The 26,255-nt window shown below is 39.7% G+C and overlaps 2 protein-coding genes across 3 annotated transcripts in view; one reads left to right on the forward strand and one right to left on the reverse strand.

Moving 5' to 3' along the window:
• Positions 1-1,421: 1,421 nt before the first annotated feature.
• On the reverse strand, positions 1,422-9,433 carry LOC128025932 (zona pellucida sperm-binding protein 3-like). 2 transcript variants are annotated; one of them, XM_052612556.1, is made up of 8 exons: positions 8,906-9,433; positions 8,717-8,838; positions 8,545-8,648; positions 8,299-8,476; positions 1,907-2,024; positions 1,758-1,843; positions 1,597-1,685; positions 1,422-1,529 (listed from the first exon to the last, which is right to left on the reverse strand). In XM_052612556.1, exons 1-8 carry the CDS (start codon positions 9,365-9,367, stop codon positions 1,462-1,464), a joined length of 1,227 nt encoding a protein of 408 aa, XP_052468516.1. In that variant the 5' UTR covers positions 9,368-9,433; the 3' UTR covers positions 1,422-1,461. The 2 variants fall into 2 exon arrangements, with proteins under 2 accessions (XP_052468516.1, XP_052468522.1); XM_052612562.1 differs by lacking the exon at positions 1,907-2,024 and adding an exon at positions 8,116-8,233.
• Positions 9,434-18,510: 9,077 nt separating this feature from the next.
• The window catches only part of LOC128025803 (xenotropic and polytropic retrovirus receptor 1 homolog), a 37,488-nt gene continuing 29,743 nt past the window's right edge, over positions 18,511-26,255 (forward strand). The window contains exons 1-2 of the mRNA XM_052612329.1: positions 18,511-18,930; positions 25,164-25,215. Coding sequence (XP_052468289.1) covers positions 18,862-18,930; positions 25,164-25,215 — 121 coding nt within the window. The 5' untranslated portion in view covers positions 18,511-18,861. The remainder of the gene's footprint in view (positions 18,931-25,163; positions 25,216-26,255) is intronic.

Below are 26,255 nucleotides of genomic sequence, written 5' to 3' on the forward strand. Positions count from 1 at the left end.
ACTTTTGCCACTGGATCCAGCAGCAGTTCTTTTGACTGAACAGCAAAAATGTTGAGAAGGCTTTCCAAAGTCACTCCTGGCTTGTCTCTGGATAGGAAACCTTTGTGGTGCTAATACAGTACTGTTATTAGCAGATTTTGTTGGACTCCGAGACATTCTCGATCGATGCTGTTGAAGCTTAAGCATTACATTGTTTTGCATTGATCTATCTTGCCATTGTGCTTCAGATGAACCAGTAACCACCAATACCTTTCCAAATACTGCTTGCCTAAACCCTATAGCCATTATGGTAGCACTTTATTTTACAGTCCTGTTCCTCATGTACATACTATGTACTTATTAAAGTAATTACAATAACTATGTATTAATTAGGTACTAACCCTGAACCTACCCCTAAACCTAACCCTACCCCATGTAGTTACATTGTATTACCAGAACTTTCTCGGCTAAATACACTACAAGTACATGCAAGCACACGTACTGTAAAATAAAGTGCAACCGCCATTTTTTTTAAATCACCATGAAGTTTTTTTTTGTTTTTTTTGGAGTCTTTCAACTGAATGAACTCATTAAGTGATTAGTGGAGTACTCAACTCAATCTGTGAGTGTCTCATAAAAAGAAATATACCACTGGGGAGGCTCCCAGAACCGTTTGAAAACATATTTAAGCAGCCCATTGTTTCCTTCGGTTAATTCTTCATCACACTTAAAAATGTTAAACCAAACATTTTATTGGAGGTTTTGTTTGCTTTGTAAAAAAAAAAAAAAAAAACAACTCTGTACAACTAAGCACAATTTGTATTTCCACTAGAGTTCAGTATTGCTTTAGAGATGGAATCGTCATTCCACGTCACCTCAAGCGCTCACTGAATCTGCTCCTCTATCAAGGAGCGGGAACATCTGTACTTCCACATCCAGTCACAGCACACTTTGGGTTTCATAATGTGGGCCTTTTGATACAGGAACCATTTGATTGGTTCGTGCCAGACTGGGCAAGTGTGAGATCCTGTTCTTGTAAACCTCCAAAACAAAATCAACACTACATAGAGCGTAATAGGGGAAGTCATGGCCTAGTGTTTAGAGATTTTGACTCCTAACCCCAGGGAGGTGGGTTTGAATCTCAGGCCAACAATACCATGACTTAGGTGCCCTTGAGCAAGGCACCGAACCCCCAAATGCTCCCCAGGCGCCGGGTGTGTTCGCCTTTGAAATGTACAAATTGTGAGTATGGGTCACCATACTTGGAAGGTCAAGTCACTTTCACCCCCCACTTAATAAGACCCCTTTATAAGACACTCAAGATGGTAAACTTGACAGTGGTCACAAGCGGTTTGGCTCGTATGTGAGTGCCAGCAAAGCCACATAACAGGATTCAAATTGTAGATTTGAGGGAGAAAAGAAAGCGCAAGACAAAATGCACAACCCATTAAGATCACTTTAATAAAGTCACAGCACTTCCAGTTATTTTTGGCCATAGCCAGATTCCTTAACACTGATGGGCCCAACAGAGGATTTATCCCACCGCAGATCTGAGGAACAAACAAGCAGTTAGAAAAAGCGGCGCATAAAAATAAGGTCAACCTAAACTAATCCAACCTTTATGGGGCTGGTCACTTCCTCTTCTGGTACTACATGTGGAGTCACAGCAGCCACACACCTGGTCAGAACCATCTGCAGACACCCAACTGACAAGACACCCTTAAGTTAAAAGCATTTCCTCAGTCACCTGTACACTTTGAGGTGGTGGGGGATCATACCCATTAGCAGAGAAGGAACAAGCTTTCTGTTCAGGATTTGGAGTCGTTGTTGCTACAGCCACCTTCACCATGCATGTGATGTAAACCTGCAGAGACCATTTGTAGATCATGATAGCACATCATATAAAAGCATTGCACAAGTCACATACCAGTCCACTGTCTGGTTGCTGGAACCTGAAAGCCTCTAGCTGAAGCTGCAACTTGTCACCTTGAGTTCGGGGCATGAAGTGAGATCTGGAGCCTGTGAGCTTGGCATCAACCAGGCACCTGGGAAAGGAACAAAGTTAAACTTCAATACACCTAGTGTGGGACACATGAGGTGCACCACTTACCCATTGTTCTCAATAAATGAGTATCTGGGGACAGATGTGACATCAGGGACTATTGTAGCCACACAGCTGTCCACAAACACACGGATGGGAACATGGCTGTATGAAAGCACAGATGCTTCAAGATTTAATGATATCACCCAGGAAGTATTGGTTAGAAGGCCTCTCGAATCTCCAGTCATCTACAGAGACAACTTTTAGAACAGGTTCACAAGCACTGGATAGTTACAAGAGCATTTGGTACACCAACCGGTCATGAGCTAGAGGGAGAAGACGAAGACCTCCTCCGCAGCTTCAAGAGAGGAATATGGGACCCAATTGGGCACTAAGGAATCGCTGCTCACATTATGCTTTCTGCAAGAGAGTCAACTATCACTTTACTCTGCCTTCAGTCCATCAGCAACCTTGAGCCCTGACCTCACCTTGAATAATGACACTCGATTCCAACCACTGCACTAATGCTCCGAACAATAGGAACACCAGATGAAGCCTCTTGTGGGGTGTGGAGAAGTTTGAAGGTGTAGACAAGCTCATCGTTAGTCACCTGAAGATAGAGGGGTCCTGTTGGTCAAAACACTCCAAGCCATTGAAATGGAACATTGAAACCTCACCATCACTACACTGCCACATCCATGCAATCCAGACTCAAAGACAAGCACTTGAGCAGAAGGGTCTTCTCCAGTTGCAGTACAGCCTCCCAGTGTAAGAGCAGAGGAGCGCACTAGCTTCCCAATCCCAAAGAAGTCTTTCTTGACTTCCACATATATGGAACCCTCTCTACACTGAGCCGCTACGCTGTTGGGAGGTACAAAGTGACGAGGATCAAAAGGGATGACTGGCTGCTGTGGTTCTTCTGGCAGGTTTGGAAACTGCCATGTCAGTTTTGTCACTGGACCAAACATCTGTTCTTTTGACTGAACACCGAAAACATCTTGAGAAGGCCTCCTAAAGTAACTCTTGGCTGGTGTTTGGACAGGAAGTCTTTGTGGGGCTGATGCAGGTTTACTGGGTACATATTTCTTGGGAATTGGAGGCATCCTATTGTCGGTCTTCTGAACTTTTGCCCTAGGCATAAAGTAACCTGGGCTCCAAAAATTTCTCTCGCTGGGACTCCACTGTGCTTCAGAAAATACCAGCACAAAAAGGAACACCAATCCAAATCCAACCTGCCCAAACCCATTGTTGTTAAGCTTGCAGTTCAATAATGCATTAGTGCTCCACCATCCAAATTTATACAGCTGAAAATCAGGATGGCTCCACCTCCCTCGTGACAAGCATCATTTTCCTCTATACCAGCTAATTTACTCAATCAATTTGTCACAGGTGAAAACCATTTATTTCTCTTTACTCAAAATAAACTATGCCCCATTTAAGGACATGTTGTATTAGAAGCTATACCAAATGATTGTTTACTTCAAATATAAAAATGACATAAATTCTCTGAAACACAACCAACATCTAAACCTTTTTGTGTCTTCTTCTTATTAATTCAGAAACATGATCACAGACAGAACTGTACACTAGTGTTTTCAAAATAATAAAGATCATCGTGTTTCTACACAGTCAGGCTTAGATTGTGACACGATTGCCTCACATCAGCACATCAATCTTCACAAGAGATGGAAATGGAGCGAGAGAATGCAAGATCATAGTATAGTACATAGATTTTATTGTAGATTCACTAAAATGTTTTCTCTTCCTTCCCATTGTTTTATGACTTGGTTGATCAGTGTGTGTGGATTTACAGTAGACTTCCTTCCTTCAGCTTGAACTACTGCATGCTGAAAGAAACCCGTTAATGGACATTAAGAACAACACACATTAAAACACACTGGAAAATGTCTGGAAAAGTCTTAAACTAAATATATCGTTGACAAGTAGTTTATGAAGCAGTGCACACAGACAGAAAAAAGTTGGCAACTATTAACAAAGTGTTTTTTTTTTTTTGCTGTTATTTTTTTCTGTTACACAGCTAAGATTTCTCATTCGATTCATTTCTTCAGAAAGAAACAACTAGCGTCCCACTGAACAGTCAAATCTACTTTAACACAACATTTAGGCTCATGGTGCATTCTTTTCATCTTGCCAATTCGTCCCCTTGGAATTATAAGGTTCTATCTGCATTCCAAGTAGTTTTGAGATATTGAGCTTCAAAGTTTTTGCATTCCACCATGTAGATAGAACCTTATTGTTTTTTAAATAAAAATCCCATAATGTATACACATAATGTATAGGATAACCAGCTACGGCTGAACTCATAAGCATATAACATATCATTTCGAGTGAAAAATGTAAGTCAAAGGTACAAGACTGTGTACATATTTTCATTTCGAGCGCAGGAACTACTCATCCCATAAACCACCGCACCTCATTGAATTCGACTGGAGCCCACAGCCGCTAACGAGCCTTTTGAGCGACTTCCAAATCTGATGACGGCCGCTCGCGCGAACTCTTTCCTGCAGTCAGTTTTATTTTATATAGTGAATGTGCAGTAATAGCAGTTCTTTCAGTATTAATCGTGTAAATAAATCAGTGTTTTATATAGGTATTTTGTATTGATTTTTATATTTATCATCGTGTATTTTATATATTGGGCGCGTGTGTGAAAGCGGTTAACAATAACATCAGCAACATGGTGCAGTGCTTTGTACCTGACTACAATACCCTGCTCAGTCGTCAACACATGTCGTTGCCATTACACAAATGTTCAGTAAATGCACAAAAAGGTATGCCTAGGCTGAATATTGTTTTGAAAGTGGCATTATAAAATGCTTGAGATGACTCATGCCATACGAAGGCTACAGTAGCCTAGCTAAAGTGGACGATAATAAAGTTACCAACCTCCCTGCAAAACTCTCATGGCAGCCAAGGAGATCAAGATTGCACTGATAAGTCTACTGTGCAAAAACGCAACACCTGTTTTTATTTTATTTAATTTTTTATTAATGATCTTCAGTCTTTAGGACCTTCGCTGGGTTTAACCAGATGGTTACACAGGCTCCACCAATCAGATGCATCACTGTGGGATTGTGGGATTGTTCAGGATTGTGGGTAATGAAGTACTTAGCCAAGACATCGCGAATAAAAGGCATTTATATCAAAACAAGGTTAGTGCCCCATGATCCTTTTGCGTTTATATGAGCATATACTATCGTTTAGTTCAGCCGTAGCTGGTTTTAAGTCTACCATGTATGGTTATGTTTTTATGGCTTATACCCCAAATGTCAATGCAGAAATTGCATTGAATTTTTACTTCCGGCACCAGCTGTGCGGGCGGGACTGTGACGCTCTATAGGCTATGCCTACAGAACTGTCTTTATTATCTTAGTCTGTTATTAGGCCACATTAAGTGTTCGCATTGTGTTCATAGCCATCTGCTGGCCTTGTTGTACATTAAATAATAACTATATATCAAATTTGGTCTTTTAATTGAACTTAACGTATCCGAATACATTATGCCATTTTAAGTGTTTGTTTTTTTCTACAGGAGGAAAACACTTAACGAAAGACTTTGTGTATTGTAGTAGTCCTACTAATTTAGTTTTAATCGTTTAATCACCACCACAGCGTCTTGTCTCCATTGGAAACAAGCACGATTTGTGTTGATTGCAAGTGACGTCACATGTAGCGGAGAGTGCAAGTAGCGATTGCAAGTGACAATGGAATTTAGTTTCTTTTTTCTTGTCTTCATCACCTGGCTACTGTTGTAAAATGTTGAGAGATTCAAACAAAAAGTTATCAATAAATAGAAAAAAATAATAATAATAAAGTCTGCAAGTGACGTCGCTAGCGGAAGCACAAGTGTCTGAGAGTGCAAGTCTGAGAGTGCAAGTGCAAGTCTGCAGCCAGACCCTTCTCAACAAGCCTGAATTTAGTCCTTACCTTGTAGAGTGACACACAACACTAACTACTCCCCCACTGCTCCTAAAAATAGGACCACCATATGAAGCTTCAGTGTAGATGATGGAAAATGTATAGACAAGCTCATTTTCAGTCACCTATAGGGGTTAGGTGTTGCTCAGAGAAACCTACAAACACCCAGAAAACAAGAACAACATAGCATCACTGTTGGTGTGCTGTCACATCCATGCAGTTTAGACTCAAAGATGAAAACTTGAGTAGAAGGATCTTCTCCAGTTACAGTACGTACAGCCTCCCAGTCTAAAAGCAGAGGGCGTTAGCGGTCACGTGGTCCCAAAGATGTCTTCCTTCCCCTCCAGATATTGAAGCCTCTCCAAACTGAGCTGCTTCACTGTTGGCAGGGACAGGATGGCACAACTCAAAAGGAGTGTGTTGCTGCTATGGTTCTTCTGGAAGGCTTGGAAAGCACCATGTCACTTTTGCCACTGGATCCAGCAGCAGTTCTTTTGACTGAACACCAAAAATATGTTGAGAAGGCTTTCCAAAGTCGCTCCTGGCTTGTCTCTGGATAGGAAACTTTTGTGGTGCTAATACAGTACTGTTATTAGCAGATTTTGGACTCCGAGACATCCTGGTTCGATGCTGTTGAAGCTTAAGCATTACATTGTTTTGCATTGATCTATCTTGCCATTGTGCTTCAGAGGAACCAGTAAACACCAATAACTTTTCAAATACTACTTACCTAAACCCTATAGCCATTTTTTTTTTAAATCACCAATATAAAGTTTTTTTGTCTTTTTTTTGGGAGTCTCTCAGCTGAATGAACTCATTAGGTGATTAGTGGAGTACTCAACTCGATCTGTGATTGTCTCATAAAAAGAAATATACCACTGGGGAGGCTCCCGGAGCAGTTTAAAAAAAAAAATTATACTCAAGCAGCCCATTGTTTTCTTGTTAATTCTTCATCACATTTAAAAATGTTAAATCAAACATTTTATTGGAGGTTTTGTTTGCTTTGTAAAAAAAAAAACAAGCTCTGTACAACTAAGCACAATTTGCATTTCCACTAGAGTTTAGTATTGCTTTAGAGATGGAATCGTCATTCCACGTCACCTCAAGCGCTCACTGAATCTGCTCCTCTATCAAGGAGCGGGAACATCTGTACTTCCACATCCAGTCACAGCACACTTTGGGTTTCATAATGTGGGCCTTTTGATACAGGAACCATTTGATTGGTTCGTGCCAGACTGGGCAAGTGTGAGATCCTGTTCTTGTAAACCTCCAAAACAAAATCAACACTACATAGAGCGTAATAGGGGAAGTCATGGCCTAGTGTTTAGAGATTTTGACTCCTAACCCCAGGGAGGTGGGTTTGAATCTCAGGCCAGCAATACCATGACTTAGGTGCCCTTGAGCAAGGCACCGAACCCCTAAATGCTCCCCAGGCGCCGGGTGTGTTCGCCTTTGAAATGTACAAATTGTGAGTATGGGTCGCCATACTTGGAAGGTCAAGTCACTTTCACCCCCCACTTAATAAGACCCCTTTATAAGACACTCAAGATGGTAAACTTGACAGTGGTCACAAGCGGTTTGGCTCGTATGTGAGTGCCAGTAAAGCCACATAACAGGATTCAAATTGTAGATTTGAGGGAGAAAAGAAAGCGCAAGACAAATGCACAACCCATTAAGATCACTTTAATAAAGTCACAGCACTTCCAGTTATTTTTGGCCATAGCCAGATTCCTTAACACTGATGGGCCCAAACAGAGGATTTATCCCACCGCAGATCTGAGGAACAAACAAGCAGTTAGAAAAAGCGGTGCATAAAAATAAGGTCAACCTAAACTAATCCAACCTTTATGGGGCTGGTCACTTCCTCTTCTGGTACTACATGTGGAGTCACAGCAGCCACACACCTGGTCAGAACCATCTGCAGACACCCAACTGACAAGACACCTTTAAGTTAAAAGCATTTCCTCAGTCACCTGTACACTTTGAGGTGGTGGGGGATCATATCCATTAGCAGAGAAGGAACAAGCTTTCCGTTCAGGATTTGGAGTCGTTGTTGCTACAGCCACCTTCACCATGCATGTGATGTAAACCTGCAGAGACCATCATTTGTAGATCATGATAGCACATCATATAAAAGCATTGCACAAGTCACATACCAGTCCACTGTCTGGTTGCTGGAACCTGAAAGCCTCTAGCTGAAGCTGCAACTTGTCACCTTGAGTTCGGGGCATGAAGTGAGATCTGGAGCCTGTGAGCTTGGCATCAGCCAGGCACCTGGGAAAGGAACCAAGTTAATCTTCAATACACCTAGTGTGGGACACATGAGGTGCACCACTTACCCATTGTTCTCAATAAAGGAGTATCTGGGGACAGATGTGACATCAGGGACTATTGTAGCCACACAGCTGTCCACAAACACACGGATGGGAACATGGCTGTATGAAAGCACAGATGCTTCAAGACTTATGATATCACCCAGGAAGTATTGGTTAGAAGGCCTCTCGAATCTCCAGTCATCTACAGAGACAACTTTTAGAACAGGTTCACAAGCACTGGATAGTTACAAGAGCATTTGGTACACCAACCGGTCATGAGCTTGAGGGAGAAGACGAAGACCTCCTCCGCAGCTTCAAGAGAGGAATATGGGACCCAATTGGGCACTAAGGAATCGCTGCTCACATTATGCTTTCTGCAAGAGAGTCAACTATCACTTTACTCTGCCTTCAGTCCATCAGCAACCTTGAACCCTGACCTCACCTTGAATAATGACACTCGATTCCAACCACTGCACTAATGCTCCGAACAATAGGAACACCAGATGAAGCCTCTTGTGGGGTGTGGAGAAGTTTGAAGGTGTAGACAAGCTCATCGTTAGTCACCTGAAGATAGAGGGGTCCTGTTGGTCAAAACACTCCAAGCCACTGAAATGGAACATTGAAACCTCACCATCACTACACTGCCACATCCATGCAATCCAGACTCAAAGACAAGCACTTGAGCAGAAGGGTCTTCTCCAGTTGCAGTACAGCCTCCCAGTGTAAGAGTAGAGGAGCTCACTAGCTTCCCAATCCCAAAGAAGTCTTTCTTGACTTCCACATATATGGAACCCTCTCTACACTGAGCCGCTACGCTGTTGGGAGGTACAAAGTGACGAGGATCAAAAGGGATGACTGGCTGCTGTGGTTCTTCTGGCAGGTTTGGAAACTGCCATGTCAGTTTTGTCACTGGACCAAACATCTGTTCTTTTGACTGAACACCAAAAACATCTTGAGAAGGCCTCCTAAAGTCACTCTTGGCTGGTGTTTGGACAGGAAGTCTTTGTGGGGCTGATGCAGGTTTACTGGGGTCATATTTCTTGGGAATTGGAGGCATCCTATTGTCGGTCTTCTGAACTTTTGCCCTAGGCATAAAGTAACCTGGGCTCCAAAAATTTCTCTCGCTGGGACTCCACTGTGCTTCAGAAAATACCAGCACAAAAAGCAGAGGTGGGTAGTAACGAGTTACATTTACTTCGTTACATTTACTTGAGTAATTTTTCATGGTAACTAATACTTTTCGGAGTATATTTAAAGATGGGTACTTTATACTCTTACTTGAGTAAATTTTGGGGGAAAAATCTGTACTTTTACTTCGTTACTGTGGGCGACGCCCCTCTCGTTACTTTATCTTCATGCAATAAATGTTATAAATGCTTCGGTTTATTCCAAACGCGCCGTCTACTTTTCTCTGGGCAATGAGCGATGCCCATTCGCGAATGATTCATTCTTTTGAGTCAATTCTGTTCAAAGGCTTGATGAAACCAATTGGCAAGCGAGTGAATTGGTTTGTGAATCAGTTTGAATGAGTCGTTCAGTTCCCTGCCGCACGCGCTGAGCGTCTGAAGCGGTTCACTCAGAGAGTTGTAACGTTTAAGATCATCAGCAGCGTTGAAAACGGGGCTATGGAACTTCACTGAATTGAAAGCAAATCTGCAAAAGCCATTATTTGCTTGCGATGGAGATCCTTATTAGATGAACGCGTGTGCTGTCTACTGTTTAACAGGTAATAACTTGGGCTACATTCGATTACAGTACATGATACCACTGTTACATTAGTTTGTTGTACGTGTGTGGCTTATAACATAGGGGATTCAAGTTGAATGCATCTTCCAAAAGACAAAAAATAGCCGATTAAGATTTTATTAATTTTAATACAATCACACCGGTACGAGTATGTTCAGCGAGTCATATCATCAGCCGCTAAATTCAGATCTGTGATCGCTTGCTGGCGCTGAGCCAGAGACAGACGCGTTTTTACAGCGCTGCACATTAACCAATCACACACGGTTCTGTTGAGCTTTTGAATGCAATGGCCAATCAGAGGTGTTCCGATGAGTCATCGCTGAAATGTCGGTGCTTCCTTCACTCGATCACTGACTGAATACCTCTTCCTGGCTAATTCTCTCGTCAGAAACAACAAAGTGCAGATGTGTGTACGAATCTATAATTAAGATATTGATTTCACAGTGTTAACAGTTTCAGTGATTTTAATGGGAGTTTCTGAGAGTGATTGAACTCTAGACTGTCAGTGAAAATGATCTTTAATAATGTAAATGTTATTTGCTCTCTTTCTGAACAATGAAAGATTAGTAGCAATATTTATATCACATTAACTTTCAATGTTAAATTCACATTTAATATAAAGTCAGTTGTATTAAAAATATGTTATGGCATGACATCTCTGTTACTTAAGTAAACAGACAGGGTTTTATAATAAATTACATAAATTGGAGTAAAGGCTGATGAAATATATACATTTATATACACACACACACACACACACACACACACACATAACATACATTTTATCTATATATCTAAATAAAAATAGGCTCCGTATATATGACCCAAAGTAACTAGTAACTAACTACTTGAGTAGATTTTTTATCCGATACTCTTTTACTCTTACTCAAGTAACTATTCAAGACTAGTACTTTTACTTTTACTTGAGTAAATATTTCTAGAATTACTTTTACTTTTGTAAAGTTTTTGGGTACTCTACCCACCTCTGACAAAAAGGAACACCACTCCAAATCCAACCTGCCCAAACCCCATTGTTGTTAAGCTTGCAGTTCAAATAATGCATTAGTGCTCCACCATCCAAATTTATACAGCTGAAAATCAGGATGGCTCCACCTCTCTCGTGACAAGCATCATTTTCCTCTATACCAGCTAATTTACTCAATCAATTTGTCACAGGTGAAAACCATTTATTTCTCTTTACTCAAAATAAACTATGCCACATTTAAGGACATGTTGTATTAGAAGCTATACCAAATGATTGTTTACTTCAAATATAAAAATGACATAAATTCTCTGAAACACAACCAACATCTAAACCTTTTTGTGTCTTCTTCTTATTAATTCAGAAACATGATCACAGACAGAACTGTACACTAGTGTTTTCAAAATAATAAAAATCATCGTGTTTCTACACAGTCAGGCTTAGATTGTGACACGATTGCCTCACATCAGCACATCAATCTTCACAAGAGATGGAAATGGAGCGAGAGAATGCAAGATCATAGTGTAGTACATAGATTTTATTGTAGATTCACTAAAATGTTTTCTCTTCCTTCCCATTGTTTTATGACTAGGTTGATCAGTGTGTGTGGATTTACAGTAGACTTCCTTCCTTCAGCTTGAACTACTGCATGCTGAAAGAAACCAGTTAAAGCTGCAGTAGGGAACTTTTGACGCTCTAGCGGTTAATAAACAGAACTGCTTGCGTCTTGCGGAAGAACATTGTAGCCGGAACTACTTCTCTCTGTTTATGTCTATGAAGCATCACAAAGGTACTGGGTTACTCCGCCGCTGTACCCCCGAAGCGATCTAAAATAGTCTGAATATAAACACTTATTATAGGTGCACCCTAGTGATTCAGGCCAAGCTAAAAACACGGTTTGGAAAATGGATTCATGATGTACTCGCTTATTATGTACATTTTTCTACATTTTGAACACAAACACTGATTGGTTGTTTTTTACCGGGAGCTGATGACTTTCTGCAAATGGCAATAGGACCACTGGGAGGAGCCAGAGGAGCTTGATTTTTTTCACAGATAATCTGTCTCATATTCTACTGTCAGGACATAATGACAGGTTTAAAAAACATGTACAAAAAATATATTTTTACAAAAGTTTCCTACTGCAGCTTTAATGGACATTAAGAACAACACACATTAAAACACACTGGAAAATGTCTGGAAAAGTCTTAAACTAAATATATTGTTGACAAATAGTTTGTGAAGCAGCGCACACACACAGAAAAAAGTTGGCAACTATTAACAAAGAGTTTTTTTTTTCTGTTTTTTTTTTCTGTTACACAGCTAAGATTTCTCATTCGATTCATTTCTTCAGAAAGAAACAACTAGCGTGCCACTGAACAGTCACATCTACTTTAACACAACACTTAGGCTCATGGTGCATTCTTTTCATCTTGCCAATTCGTCCCCTTGGAATTATAAGGTTCTATCTGCATTCCAAGTAGTTTTAAGATGTTGAGCTTCAAAAGTTTTTGCATTCCACCGTGTAGATAGAACCTTATTGTTTTTTTAAAATAGAAATCCCATAATGTATACAACATTTAAAAAAATCTATCACATAATGTAAATAAGTTGTCACAGAATGACAATATGGGAATAACTCAATTTTGACAAAAATGTCAGATATAATCTTATAATTCCAAGGGGACGAATTCACAATTCTAACTTGCTGAAACAGCCTGTAATGGATGCATTTATTTCTGGTAAATTACAAGGGTGATGGAGTGGGAGTCTCCTAGGCACCATTAAAACAGCTTCAACTTTCAGTCAGCAGCAAGAACTAATGAATATAACCTGAAAGCACATTAAAATAATGCACAAGGGTGAATCTCTCTGTTCGCAAGCAGATTTCACAAAACCAGACGTACTTGCTCAGATACACACTGCTCTGCGCGGAGAGAGTGTGTGCACTTAAAAAGTTTCTCCTCTCATTTAAACTACGTCCTGTGCACTCACAATTCTCTCTATGCTCATGTGTTAGCCTTTTACCACGTGCAGTGTGAATGCTCTGATCCGTTAACATGGGCTCGGAAAAAAGGCGCATCACAGACAGTGTGTGAACCTAAAGTTAGACATATGGCCAGTCTGTTCTGTTCTCGCGCTAGGCGCAGTGCATTCTGATTGGATCGGATAGCATACTATGGGAGGCCAGGGCTGCGGAAAATCATGCTATAAAGCGATTTAGAAATTGTGCACGCTCAAATCGTGATTTTATGACGATTTCTATTAATCGCACAGCCCTAGAATGGACTGGAAATTAACAGAAAATAACTCGGGCTGGCACCGCTCAGCAAAACGGGAAAACCTGATCCAGGCAGAGCTCGGCAGCGGGTAGATAGTCACCAGAGCAAGCAGTCAGGAGGAAACACAACAGCCATTTATGCATGTTTGAATTTGCGAATTTGAATTTGCGGACCACAGGTTGAAAAACCACTGCCATACAGAATTCTTTGTCAATAATTGTTTGCTCTCATAACTCTCATTATGCTGACTGCAAGTCCCATCCTAGAGTTAAAAGAGCCAGTCGCATTTTCTGATCAGTATGGCACTGAAGGATGTCCTTTTGAAGAAAATTCAGAATTTGATTACTCTGAACCTTCTGCAGGTTGGTGATCCCACCTTCAAAATTTATGAAAGCAACACAAGGATCTTAATAGGTTGTTTGCTGGCCATTATTGTCATTCTGTTGGCCATCATATTAATCATACTATGGAGACAGGTCTGGCAGAAGATGATTGAGAAGGTAAGATTATCATCTTCAGCATCAACTTCAGAGTCAACATCATCCTGGTTATTAAACTTGAGTTTGAAGCCTGCTGTATTTTTCCTGGGCATATGACTATTGATAATCTTGTGCAGTAAAAAAAAAAAAAACTGTACAACATGATAATTTGATTCACCCCGTCAGCCAATGTTATTTTAGTATCACTAATGTACACAAACACACACACACACACATATTTATTCCGTTTTAGTTTTAATTTTAGTTAAAGTTTTAATTTTGTTGTGTTTTGTAATTTTTCTTACATTTTTTTCTTTTTTTCAGTTATAGTTATTTTAGTACAAATTAAACTACATGAAAATAATAAAAGTTGCATTGGTTAGTACATAGCTCATTAAAAATAGATTATTTTCACTTTATTTTATTTAAAATTAAACAAGTTTTGTATATTTTTAATTTTAATTTGAGTTAACTAATAAATAACCCTGCTGTCAGCTTGTGGTTATTAATGTAGAATGTATGTATCACTCTTGTTGAAGGCCTTTCGGCGTATGCTGTATGATGAGCTGACTATGCGTCAGTCTGTTCAGAGAGAGGCATTCATCCACTGTCACTCTTCTCTATCCAGTGACGTTGAATCAAATTCAACATATAAAAATATTTTCTCCATGGGATCTGACTACCAGGACACGTCACAACTTTTACACAAACTACCAGAATTCCAGGCTATGGAAAACATCTCAGGTTACGCATGTAACCATGGTTCCTTGAGGGCACGAGACAATGCGTCGAAATGCTTTGGGGAATGCCCTCTGCGTGACTGTGCTCTGAATCACATGTGTAATCAGCCCAATGGAAAGCCGAGACGTCATGTGCGGGTGACGTCATTGACCAGAAAGCTTAAAAGCACGTGTGCCAGTGCTAACATCAGCCTCTAGGAATGAAGCAAGCACTGGCAGGGGTGCAGGGAATATGGTATCGAGACACAGCGTCTTGTTCCCTTGAGGAACCATAGTTACATGCGTAACCTGAAAAGTTCTTCTTCAGAAACTCGAGCCAGCCTAGTGTGATTCCGAAGAGCACAGCTAAGACGAGAGAACAGAAGAGCCGGAATGGCTCGCATATCAAGGTCATTGAACCTCACAAAATTGGAAGGGAGTGGACTCTCCTGCAGCGTTGTAGATGTCCTGCATGGATACACCTGCTAAGAGGCCTTAGAGGCCGCCATACACCATGTTGAGTGAGCCTTTACTCCCATGGGCAAGGGGAGATCAGAGGACTCAAGGTCAGATGATGGCCTCAATTATCCAACGGCTAAGGTTCTGCTAAGTTGCAGGAAAAATTCCACTTTGGTAGGACAATAGCACACAAGCAGTTGGTCCGTCTTTCTCCACAGGGCAGCTCTGTGGACGTATGTATCTAGCGCTTGAGCTGGATACATACAATTAGCTTCTTCTGGTCAGACTCCCAGAAGGGAGGAGGGCAGAAGACCTGCAATACTATCGGTTGAGGTGTGACAGAGAGAACTTTGAAACATAAACCGCTCAAGGGTAAAGAAATGCTTTGGCCATGCTGGGCACAAAGCTGAGATGAGTAGGGGCCACTGAGAGGGCCTGAAGGTCTCCAAGCCTCTAATACCATAACCAAGTCCCAGGGGGAACACGGGAGCATACTGGAGGCCTCAGCCTCAGTGCACCACAGAGGAAACGTGTCACTAGGGGGTGTCTGCCCACTGACTGGTCACCGAAGGGGACATGGTAGGCCGCAATGGCCGCCACGTAAACTTTTAAGGTGAAGTCGGTCACCCCAGCAGCAAACCTGGCTTGTAGAAACTCCAGAACTGTACCAACTGGGCAGTTAGCTGGGTCAAGCTGGCAGTCTCTGCACCATGAGGTGAAGAGTTTCCACCTCAGGGCATACAGTTTCCTCGTTGAGGGAGTTCTGGATTGGAGGAGAGTCTCGACAACCTCAGTTGAGAGACCGGAAGCTATGAGCTGTGCCCCCTCAGGGGCCACACCCACAGTTTCCACAACTCCGGGTGGGGGTGAATTATTGTGCCCTGCGCCTGTGAGGGTAAATCTGTCCTGATCAGTTTCTCCAATGGAGAGCCAAGAGCGAGACCAGATCTGAGAGCCATATTCGGCCCGGCCAGAACGGGGCTACTAATAATAGGCGAGCCCCGTTCGGCGTACTCTCGCCAGAACTCTCGGGAGCAGAAAAATCAGTGGAAAGATGTACAGATAAAGCCTCTGCCAAGTCTGTACCAGAGCGTGCAGTCCCAGAGGAGCTGGATGAACTAGAGAAAACCAGAAGGGACATCATGATATCTCCTAAATCGCAAAAAGGTCCACCTGGGCCCTGCCAAAAAACTCTCCATATCTGCTTCACCACCTCGAGGTGGTTTCTTGACAGGACATCTGCTCCTACATTAGGATTTCCAGGAATATACTGTATACTGCTCTGAGTGAGAGGAATTTGTCCTGGGACCACCCAAGGATCTGGTGCGCCAACTTGTACAAGGGTCGCGAACGCAGACCTCCCTGGTGGTTGATATAAGAGACCACTGATGTGTTGTCGGTGCGCACCAACACATGGTGACCTCTGAGGTCTGGGAGGAAATAGAAGTAGAGCACCGTTCCCAGCAACCAATCTAACTGTTTTAGAAACCCCCAAAGGGGTAGCGAGCCTCTCAGCTTCGCTATGCTTGCGTATCATTATAATATTTTTGTCGCTTTTTAAAACTTAAATTCACCATCAACAAAAGCTAAATTAGCAATAATATGAAAGAAGAATTTTCACATAAGATAAAAATAATAAAATTTTGTTAGTTAATGTTTAATTTAGTTTACTTACTATGAACAAAGACTGCTAGGACTTCTAGAATTTTCTGCTAGGACCTTATCCAGTAATCTTATTGAGATTTCCAGTAATCATGAAACACGCTGCGTTGAATGCAAAATTCTAAATACAGGTAAAACACCTGTAATAAATATGGACATTTCCTTTATTGATTTTTTTTACAGCATCATCTTTATTATAATATTATAATAAATTAATATCATATTTTCTGTTAAGGGAAGAAACACACACACACACACAACAGAAAGATTTATGATTTTTTTTCTGCAGTCAGAAATTAGCCACAAACTGATAAAAAAAGGCTTAAAGAGATACTTGGGTTCTATATTCAGTGTCTTCTGAAGCCATGATAGTTGTTTTGTTTGATGAACAGAACAAAATTTAGGATAAAATATTGTAAATGCCTTTTACTTTCTCTGCAGCTACATTAATACTGATCTACATGGCCTCTCAGATTTCCTCGGGAATGAAGTATCTGAAGTATCTTTTGTTCACCATGATCTCGCTAAATGTCATTGTTTAGTGGGCACAAATAACACAATCAAGATCGCTGACTTCGGCATGAGCCGGAACCTGTATCGTGGAGATTACTACTGCATACAGGGACATGTTAATTAATATGTTTAAATGTTCATTTGTTTATGTAGGACATATTTTTATTTGTGCATAGTAATTGTTAATCATTTAAAATGTTTATTCAAATGATTTGTATTATTTGTTTTATTTGTTGTTTATTATTTAATATATTTATTATTTTATTATACAATTTAGTGTTAAATATTAATAAATATACAATTATATATATATTATTATTATTATTGACCTCCTATGCATTTCTGCAGTATTTCGATGTATTTTTCAAATTCTTGTATTGACATATATTTATGCAATTCCCCCCTATGCCTAAGAAGTCAAAAAACATCCATGTAATAAGTTGGAAAAAACTAAAGGTGTCAGTGCTGAGCTGTGTTTTTTAACCCCCCCAGGTCTATCTGCCGAAACAGTACTGTTGTCCTGATTCAGTGCACACCATCATGCTTAGCAGTTGGGAAAGAAATGCCAAAGAAAGACCCACGTTCCTGGAGATCCACCGCACCCTGATGGAACACCAGGACTAATTCCATGCTGATGTACAGAGCAACTCCAAACAACCACATAATCAGCCCTTCCGTTGTTTCTATTTTATTATTATTATTATTTTGAGACAGTCCAGCTAAATATTATAGCAATATCCTTATTTTTCAGAGCAGATTAAGAAAATCATAAATGATGACCTATATAAATATAAAATATTAGATGCTCTGAAAATGGGAATATTAGTTTAAAATGTTATTTTGTTCTTATTTTTCATGTTCATTTTTCCTTTTTCATCTGTACAGAAATGCTATTTCTGTTTATTTGGTTGTTGTTGTCATTGTTTATTTGCTCACTTAATAGAGTAAAATACTTCTTAATTTGGGAAAAAGAATAACGTTATTGCCTCATTAAATATTTGTGCTGTCTGAATGAAAAGAATCTGGGAAATATCATAAAATGTTGGAATATGTTTTAAACTATTTACATGTCTCGTGCCATTTGATCCTTTTACCAATATTTAACTCACATTTAAGCAACATAAAAAATAAAAATAATGAATGCATAAATACGTTTTAACAAAACTGAGTTGGGAAAGCACAGAAATATAAGGCAGTAGTGCCGCTTTGTGTCAATACTGTCAACCATAAACAAGCTCAAGTGAAATGAATTCCAATGCACTTTGTGTGACGAGGAACGATTTAGGTTTAGCCCTATAAGGTTAAGAATAACCTGCCCTTGATTTCACATTTCTTTAATTCAAAGTTATTATTTGGTATGAGGGGGTCAAACCGCGAGCTGGAAAACATCCTCTGTGGTGACGTTCTGTGACGTCATTGCCCGACAACGATGGCGGCGGCTGGAGCTTCAGCCTCAGATGTCAGGCAGAGAGAGCCTCGATCTAGTGCTCCTTCGTCCCTCTAAACCACTGCAGCACTTGAAAAAATACCTGAAGGGATAATGAGGAAAACCGGCGTCGGCTGTGTGAAAATGTCGCAATATTTCCCCTGAATATGTGTCTCGCGGAGCAGCGAAGAACATCCGTTAATCTGAGGGTGATTTTTAAGCTCGCGATGATTCACTGGTAAATTTCCAGCAGCGCGAGACTCCCCTTCTCAGCCAAAAAACAAATAAATAAAAAATACGCTCCGAAAAAATAATAAAAATGAAATTTACCGAGCACCTGTCTGCCCACATCACCCCGGAGTGGAGGAAACAATACATTCAATATGAGGTAAGAGCCGAAGAAAAGCAGCCTTGAGCTACCTCAGACAGTTTATCTTCAGGAACATGTCGGAAATCTGTCATTATAATGTAAAATTTGAGCAAAAGACAGGCTTAAGTTACATCTGTATCTGTGTGATTTAATGACTGTCATACCTGTTCAGGGTTAGTCTGTAACTGAAAGCTAACTCCTGGTAAGTTAGCCTTAAAGCTAATGTGAGTCTTAATGATCATCAGGGATGCAGGTGAAACAGTCCATGTTTCGCAGTGCTCATCATCTGCTTTATTAATATATTATATAACACGTCTAAACCAATAAGAAGACTAAATAAAATAAAGTTTCAAATTGCTCAACATATGCATGTAACTGTACGTATGAATTCGAAGGACAGTATGTTTTTTTCCACTTGACTGCATGGATGCAGTTTAGAGGACAGAACTCTCTAAACCATCTGTTTGGGTATTAATTATGTTTGATTATGTTTCTGATTCTGATTAGCCCCTTAGTTTACATCAGATTTGCCCAAACCCTGTAACGTTACATTTTTAAATCCACCTTGAAAACTTACCTTTTCTTAATGTCTTTCAACATCCCTTGAATCAAGCACTCCTCTTTTTTTTTTACCTTATTCCATAGGTTAATTATTATTATTTTGTTTTTACTGTCTGTTTTCCTTTAGCTTTTGTAAAGCACCCAGTTGTTTTTAAAAGTTATATATAAATAAACTTGTATTATTGTACTGTTAATCGATTCAGATATTCAAAAACAAGCTGTTTATCCTTAATATTAGGATTTATATTAATGAGGAGTAGGAAAACGTAATATTTGAGAATTTACAGGGTGAACAAGTTCATCAAGTTTTAACACTGACCGAAATCAAGCACACTAATTTTTTTAACCTCTGCTTTTTGCTCATAAAGAAAATTTAGTAGTGGCAGTGTAATGTGTCAGTGCAATAAATCTATTTAGTTTTTTTTTTCACATTGCCATGCAGCCGTTATCAGCCTCGTTTTTCAAGTCTGTAATTACCTGCAGGAGTTGTTCCATAGAAACAAACCTATATGATGGTGATACAGAGCTTCAAAAAGCAGTGCTGAGCGGACTAAATTATTGCATTATTTCACATGAGGCAGTTTTCTTTGTCTTCGACACTGGACTGGGTTAGAGTTGACAGGGCTTTAGTGTGCTGCAGGGTTTAATGGCCTACACATAATTAGATTATTGCCTTCCTCTTGGACATTTGCTAATTAATTAGTAATCGTCTCTTTTTTTGGGAGTAGTACAGCGGATTGTGTTTTCGAGGGATGCCCGCATCACAAATAAATGATAGCGGAAAATTAACCGGTTAAGGATTTGCTTTCTCCGTCATACTTAGACTTTATAATGCTCTTTCACCTGCCTCAAGGACAGATCAGTTCTGATCTCAAGGATAATTTTTTCCCCTCTCTTTGGTGGTAGCACACACTTGTTTTTGCCCGCAGTGACTGTGTCCTATGAATGTGTTGATTTGTTGTGTTCTGTGGCCTTTTGTGGCACACAGTCTTGACATTGCTGATGTTAGCTTATTTAGAGATGAGTGTTTTTGCTGATTTTTGTGTTCTGAGTGGACTATCCCATGATTCCTGACGTTTGGGAAAAAAAAAAAAGTTTCACTGTCTCAAAAATCTTGCTGAAGTCAAGACTAAAGGCAAGGCTGCCACAGAGTTTAAGACCTTTTTCTTAGTCATGGGAATGTGGTGTATGCTGGCCTGAGTGTAGAACTGTGCAGGCCTGCTGCTAGAACAAGTAAACATCCCAACTGTCAAGGCCACGCTCCCTCTGAGCTCATGTTATCTTACAGGATTCTGATTTTACAACAGGCTTCTGCAGAATCTGTGCTGTAAACTACAGAACTGCATTTGCATGTGAGTTTGACATCACTTGGACAGCATTGTTTTTGCAAGAGCATTTTCCTCAAGCTCCACTCTGGGTATTTTCTTTTTTTCACTTAGGCTATGTTTACACTTGGTTCTTTTTTCATACATTTATATACAACATAAAATGTAGTCCCGATTCTCTTAGTGTTCACACTTTTTTAACACTGATCCTAAAAAATAGAAAACAAAATGCATGAGGATACGGTCACAACCTGTTTGGACTGCTTTTATGACATATATTTTGTGAACTTAGCAGACATCCAAAACTGTTGCTAAAGAGCGTGATTAGTTACTTCAGGTGAGATTAGGGATGCAACTATACCATTTTTTCAGAACCAATCCGATCTGATCCTGAAAATTCTGAGAATGTGCCAATCCAATCCAATCCAATCCAATACCAGCAGTTTTTTTTTTTATTCAATATAGAATTTTTATTCTTCTTTGTTGACCTGATCATCATTCTTTTGTGTTAATCACAATCTACCACATATACACAACTTCATTTTAATGAAAAATAACAAATAAAAAAATATATAATCATAAACGATTTGAAAAATATTATAATAAACTAGGTTGGTAGATAATTCAGCAGCAAAAGATACTCTAGATTCTAGAAAAGTATATACATTTATATAGAAATCTAAAATGTGTTTCTTTTAAATCTATAGCACAGTAATAAAGGCAGCAACATATCATAGATAGGACAGAACAAGAAAGACTATTAATAATCTTTGATTTCACAGAAAATATGATACTGAAGGCGCCAATAGAGCGCAACAGAGCGCTTATGCGCATCTTGTGCGCAGAATGATGAACTTGAAACAACACAGAGTCACAAGTGCGCAGTTGCGCAGCCCTCCGAGTCCAGATAGAAAGCTGCTCGGCTCGTGTTCATCTTCAGTTCTCTCTTCACAACAGTTCAGTCAGTGTACTGTTTAAGTAAATGAATTACTCCGGGATATTGGTTTATTTCGAATCAGAGGGAGTGTTGGCAAAGTCCTTTTAGGCATGTCTTGCCACTCGGCCGCCATCTTGGCCATGCCTCCGGGCAGTTATTTCAGACTAACAAGACCAGGCTCCTATCTAAATGAATGGGCAGAGAGTCAGAACTGCACTGTCACTGGTCACCGGGACATTAAAAACTGCATGTATAGAAACAGCAGTAAAATATGATAAAAATCGCTACAAAATTTTGTTGACTTTTAAAAATAAGGTTTAAAACGCCTTTTCCCCACAGGTTATACTTTTACTACGCATGCACAAGGGTTCCTCAGCTGTGCGCATATGTCAGTGGAACCAGACGGTAGGCTTAAATGTTTCCCGGCTTGACTGTTAAAAGCAATTTTTTTTTCTTATGTAGTTGTATTGAGGATTGAGGAAGTGGTATGTCTCTTATAAATTGTCTCTGGTGTTGGCCACGTTAAAAAAGTAATTAAATTGTGGATTAATGCTAAGGACTAGTGGAGTCCTTAGCTTAGACTAGTGGACTAATGCAGACATGAACCGTTTCAAGCGATTCAGTCCTACTTGGTGAACTGGTTTAACCGGTTCACAAAGAAGAACCGGTCAAATCAAACGATTCGTTCGCGAACCAAACATCACTTGTACAAAGGGAAGATATATTGATACATAGTCTATTAAATCTGTGCGTTAGTTTAATGAGCCTTTTCTTTGAACAGTTTTAAACCTCAGTTATTGTGCGCTCTTGAAGAGAGTCTCATTGTTTTGTCTGTAACCGAACATGACACGCTGTTTGAACAGCAGCGGAGAGATGAGTTTATGGGAACGTGAATTTAATGAATTCAATATTAATCTGTACCTCACATTGAACTATGGAACCGCTTCAGAACACTTGAAATATGTTCTTGAAAACGTTTTGGTGCTTTATAATGTTTTTGTGCCTTCCGTGTGGCTCAACAATAACACAATAGTATGCGCACAATATCGGATTTGGATCGGTCTCGACTGTCCGATACAAGATCCACAGAAAATGCCTTGATCGGAGCCGATACCGATCCCGAGTATCGGATAGATGCGTCCCTAGGTGAGATAAGAGCTGTAGGTATGTCTTTTGTCTGCATCACTTCTATATTTCTGGTGGCTTCTTTGGTGTGCACTAAAGTTCAGATGGTAGCATTCACACTTATTCAAATGAACCGGACAAGTGTAAACATGCCAGTAGTCAAAAACTATTTGCATTCTTATGCTGTATTGTGTTCCAAAACTCACATTTCTCACATATTGGGGAAGTCGTGGCCTAATGGTTAGAGGGTTGGACTCCCAATCGAAGGGTTGTGAGTTCTAGTCTCGGGCCGGACGGAATTGTGGGTGGGGGGAGTGCATGAACAGCTCTCTCTCCACCTTCAATACCATGACTTAGGTGCCCTTGAGCAAGGCATCGAACCCCCAACTGCTCCCCGGGCGCCGCAGCATAAATGGCTGCCCACTGCTCCGGGTGTGTGCTCACAGTGTGTGTGTGTGTGTTCACTGCTCTGTGTGTGTGCATTTCGGATGGGTTAAATGCAGAGCACAAATTCTGAGTATGGGTCACCATACTTGGCTGAATGTCACTTCACTTTCACTTTACTCTGATTAGTTAGTAGTTCAGGTGTAGAGTTTGTTGAGGTCTGTTTCACAAATACTGTGCTGAATGTGGAGGATTTAAATCTTGTTCTCCACTTTAAATTATTACATTTCTTAAATATTACAATATTAAAAATATTTTTTTTATTCAAATAAACTTTCACAAAAATTCTCAATGCAGTTATAATACAGAGAACTCTCTATGACTATAGCCCTATTCAGATGGGCCTGTTTCTTCTGTCAGTATCTTGTAATGTAACAATGAGGCATGATAACTAAGAGGACAAGTAAAATATTGATGGGTTGTTATTAATTTGTGCTTCACAGGCAAAATTGCTGCCTCTCTCACCCCTTAGTGCTTCTACATTGGATATGTATGACCTTTCGCCTAGTGATGTGCATAAAAGCAAGTAAAATACTCCTCTGTCCACAATATCATTGCAGTTTTGTATTTGAAATAAAATCTTAATATTAATGTAGAAAGCATGCTACCAAAAAAGCTAAAAAATAAGCTTGTATGGTTTCTGGTGATTATGCACTTTGTGCTAAGCTGTGGTTGGACTCGTATCATAATTACTATTGGTGCACCAATCAAGAAATTTTAAGCTCACACCAATGACTTAGTTTAGCCCCAGGATAGTTTTATAAGCTATATGTAAAAAATGCATCATACTAAAAAGCTGTATAGGAAGATACAATGTAAATAATAAGTTCATCATGCAGTTTAGAAGGCTACATTTATTATAATAGGAGTTCTTGTGAGAAAACGGACATCAGTGAGCTCATTCTTTGCTCACTTTGGTCACTTTCTGAATGTCATCTTCAGAATATAGTATTTTCATGCTGGTAAGAGCCCAGCAGCAACATACACACGGCAAAGTTTTCTGAGTGATAACCACGTCTAAAAGCAGTTGTGAATGCCTTAAATTATAGTTCCGTATAACATTGTGAGTCACTCCTGGAATTGTGACTGTTAACAGTGATGACAATAGCAACGTCACTGTCTTGATTTACCGATGCATAAAAAGGAATTACATTACGTTTTCCAATGCAAATTTTTTTTTTTTGCACATTTTGTAAATTAAAATTGTCTTTCTAATTTCTGGTTGTAAATTTGTATTCTTCTAACCAACGTTAATGATCGTGATTACAATATCAAGGGAAATAATCAACAATTATGGCTTTGTCTTGATTGTGCATCCTTATTATGCAGTTTATTTTCCTCTCAGCCTCTAACTGTGCAGTGATTACTCCTGAAAATGGACAAATCACAATTCACACAAATTTAATATTGATGTTTTAAACTCATTTAGTAGAATTGGAGTGCACGTGTGTTATAATTAAAAAATGGCACACAATTTTAGCACTGTCGGTCAGTCTCCAGTCACAGGTTTAAATTTAATATTGGCAAGTCGATTGGTGAATCCCTGTGGAAATGCTGCAGAGTCTCCTATGCTTGTATGTATTGTAACCGATGCTTTGTCCTTGTTTTTTCAGTTTCAAGGACATGGTCTGTTTCTTACAGAGGGGATATCCAATTTTAGATTTGGACAAAGTTAAAAACAGCCATTTCCTCTATTTCTTTAGTACTTCCTCATCTGTACTCAAGAACTCATGTCTATCAGTCTTACTCCGTCTGTATCTTGGCAGGGCGTCTCTTGTCAGTCACATGCTACTGTGTAAAATGGAAACCAGTTGTCTGACCTCTGGAAATTGTGTTTCATGTTCTTCTCTTCTCCACAGGCGTTTAAAGAAATGTTGTACTCTGCCCAGGATCAGGCCCCATCACTCGAAGGTAATTGAGTTTAATACATGCAAATATACATCTAATGTGTCCCACATGATTGGACTCCAGAAATCAGCCCATAAACATAAAAATACAATGTAAATACTAGGTTACTGTTCTTTTTGAATAAATCAAGAAGTTAAAAGTGGACTGTTTGTTTGATCATATTAGATCTTAAATATCTATATTATATATAGATACTGGGTTTTCTTATTTTAGTACTATAAGTACTATAAGTCGCACCTGAGTAAGTCGCATCAGTCCAAAAATACGTCATGATGAGGAAAAAAAACATATAGGTCGCACTGGACTATAAGTCGCATTTATTTAGAACCAAGAGCAAATATTACCATCTACAACTGCGAGAGGGCGCTCTATGTCTTCAGTGTAGACTACAGGAGCAGTGAGCAGCATCTCTGGCAGCACAGAGCGCCCTCTCGCGGCTGGAGACGGTAATGTTTTCTATTGTTTAATTTCTCTTGGTTAATTTCTCTCGGTTCATGTCAAATTAATTTTGATAAATAAGTCGCACCTGACTATAAGTCAAAATGCAAAAGCGCCTGTTTGGTAATATTTTGGATTTTGAAAAGCCTGTTGACTTTTGCCGCTTATCTAAAGTGATTTTGGAAGTTTAAAAAAAGAAAAAAATATATATTTTGTTGCGCTTAATTGGTTCCACATTGTTTGCAGATTTTTACTTTATTTAATCTTTATTTAAACTAAATTTTAACCGGTGGGAAAATTTTCTCACCAGACTGTGCCTAAAATGGTCGCAAAATATCTTAATTTGACCAAATATCTTAATTTACAACTGAAATTTTTGCTGAGATCGCCATTTTTTGTTATGTTGACATTATAAACTAAGACGATGCACATCAAAGTTTCAGTGGAAAAGCAGTACTCATCTCTACCGAAAACCAAAGAGATCAAAAATGGAGTAGTGCAAAGTACAAGTTAGGGCTGCACGATGTGTCGTTTAAGCATCGATATCGCGATGTACGAATCCACGATAGTCACTTCGCAGTATGTGCAATGTAGGCTGTCATAGT

Source organism: Carassius gibelio, chromosome A2, assembly GCF_023724105.1.
Source record: "Carassius gibelio isolate Cgi1373 ecotype wild population from Czech Republic chromosome A2, carGib1.2-hapl.c, whole genome shotgun sequence".
Classification (NCBI taxonomy): Eukaryota; Metazoa; Chordata; class Actinopteri; order Cypriniformes; family Cyprinidae; genus Carassius; species Carassius gibelio.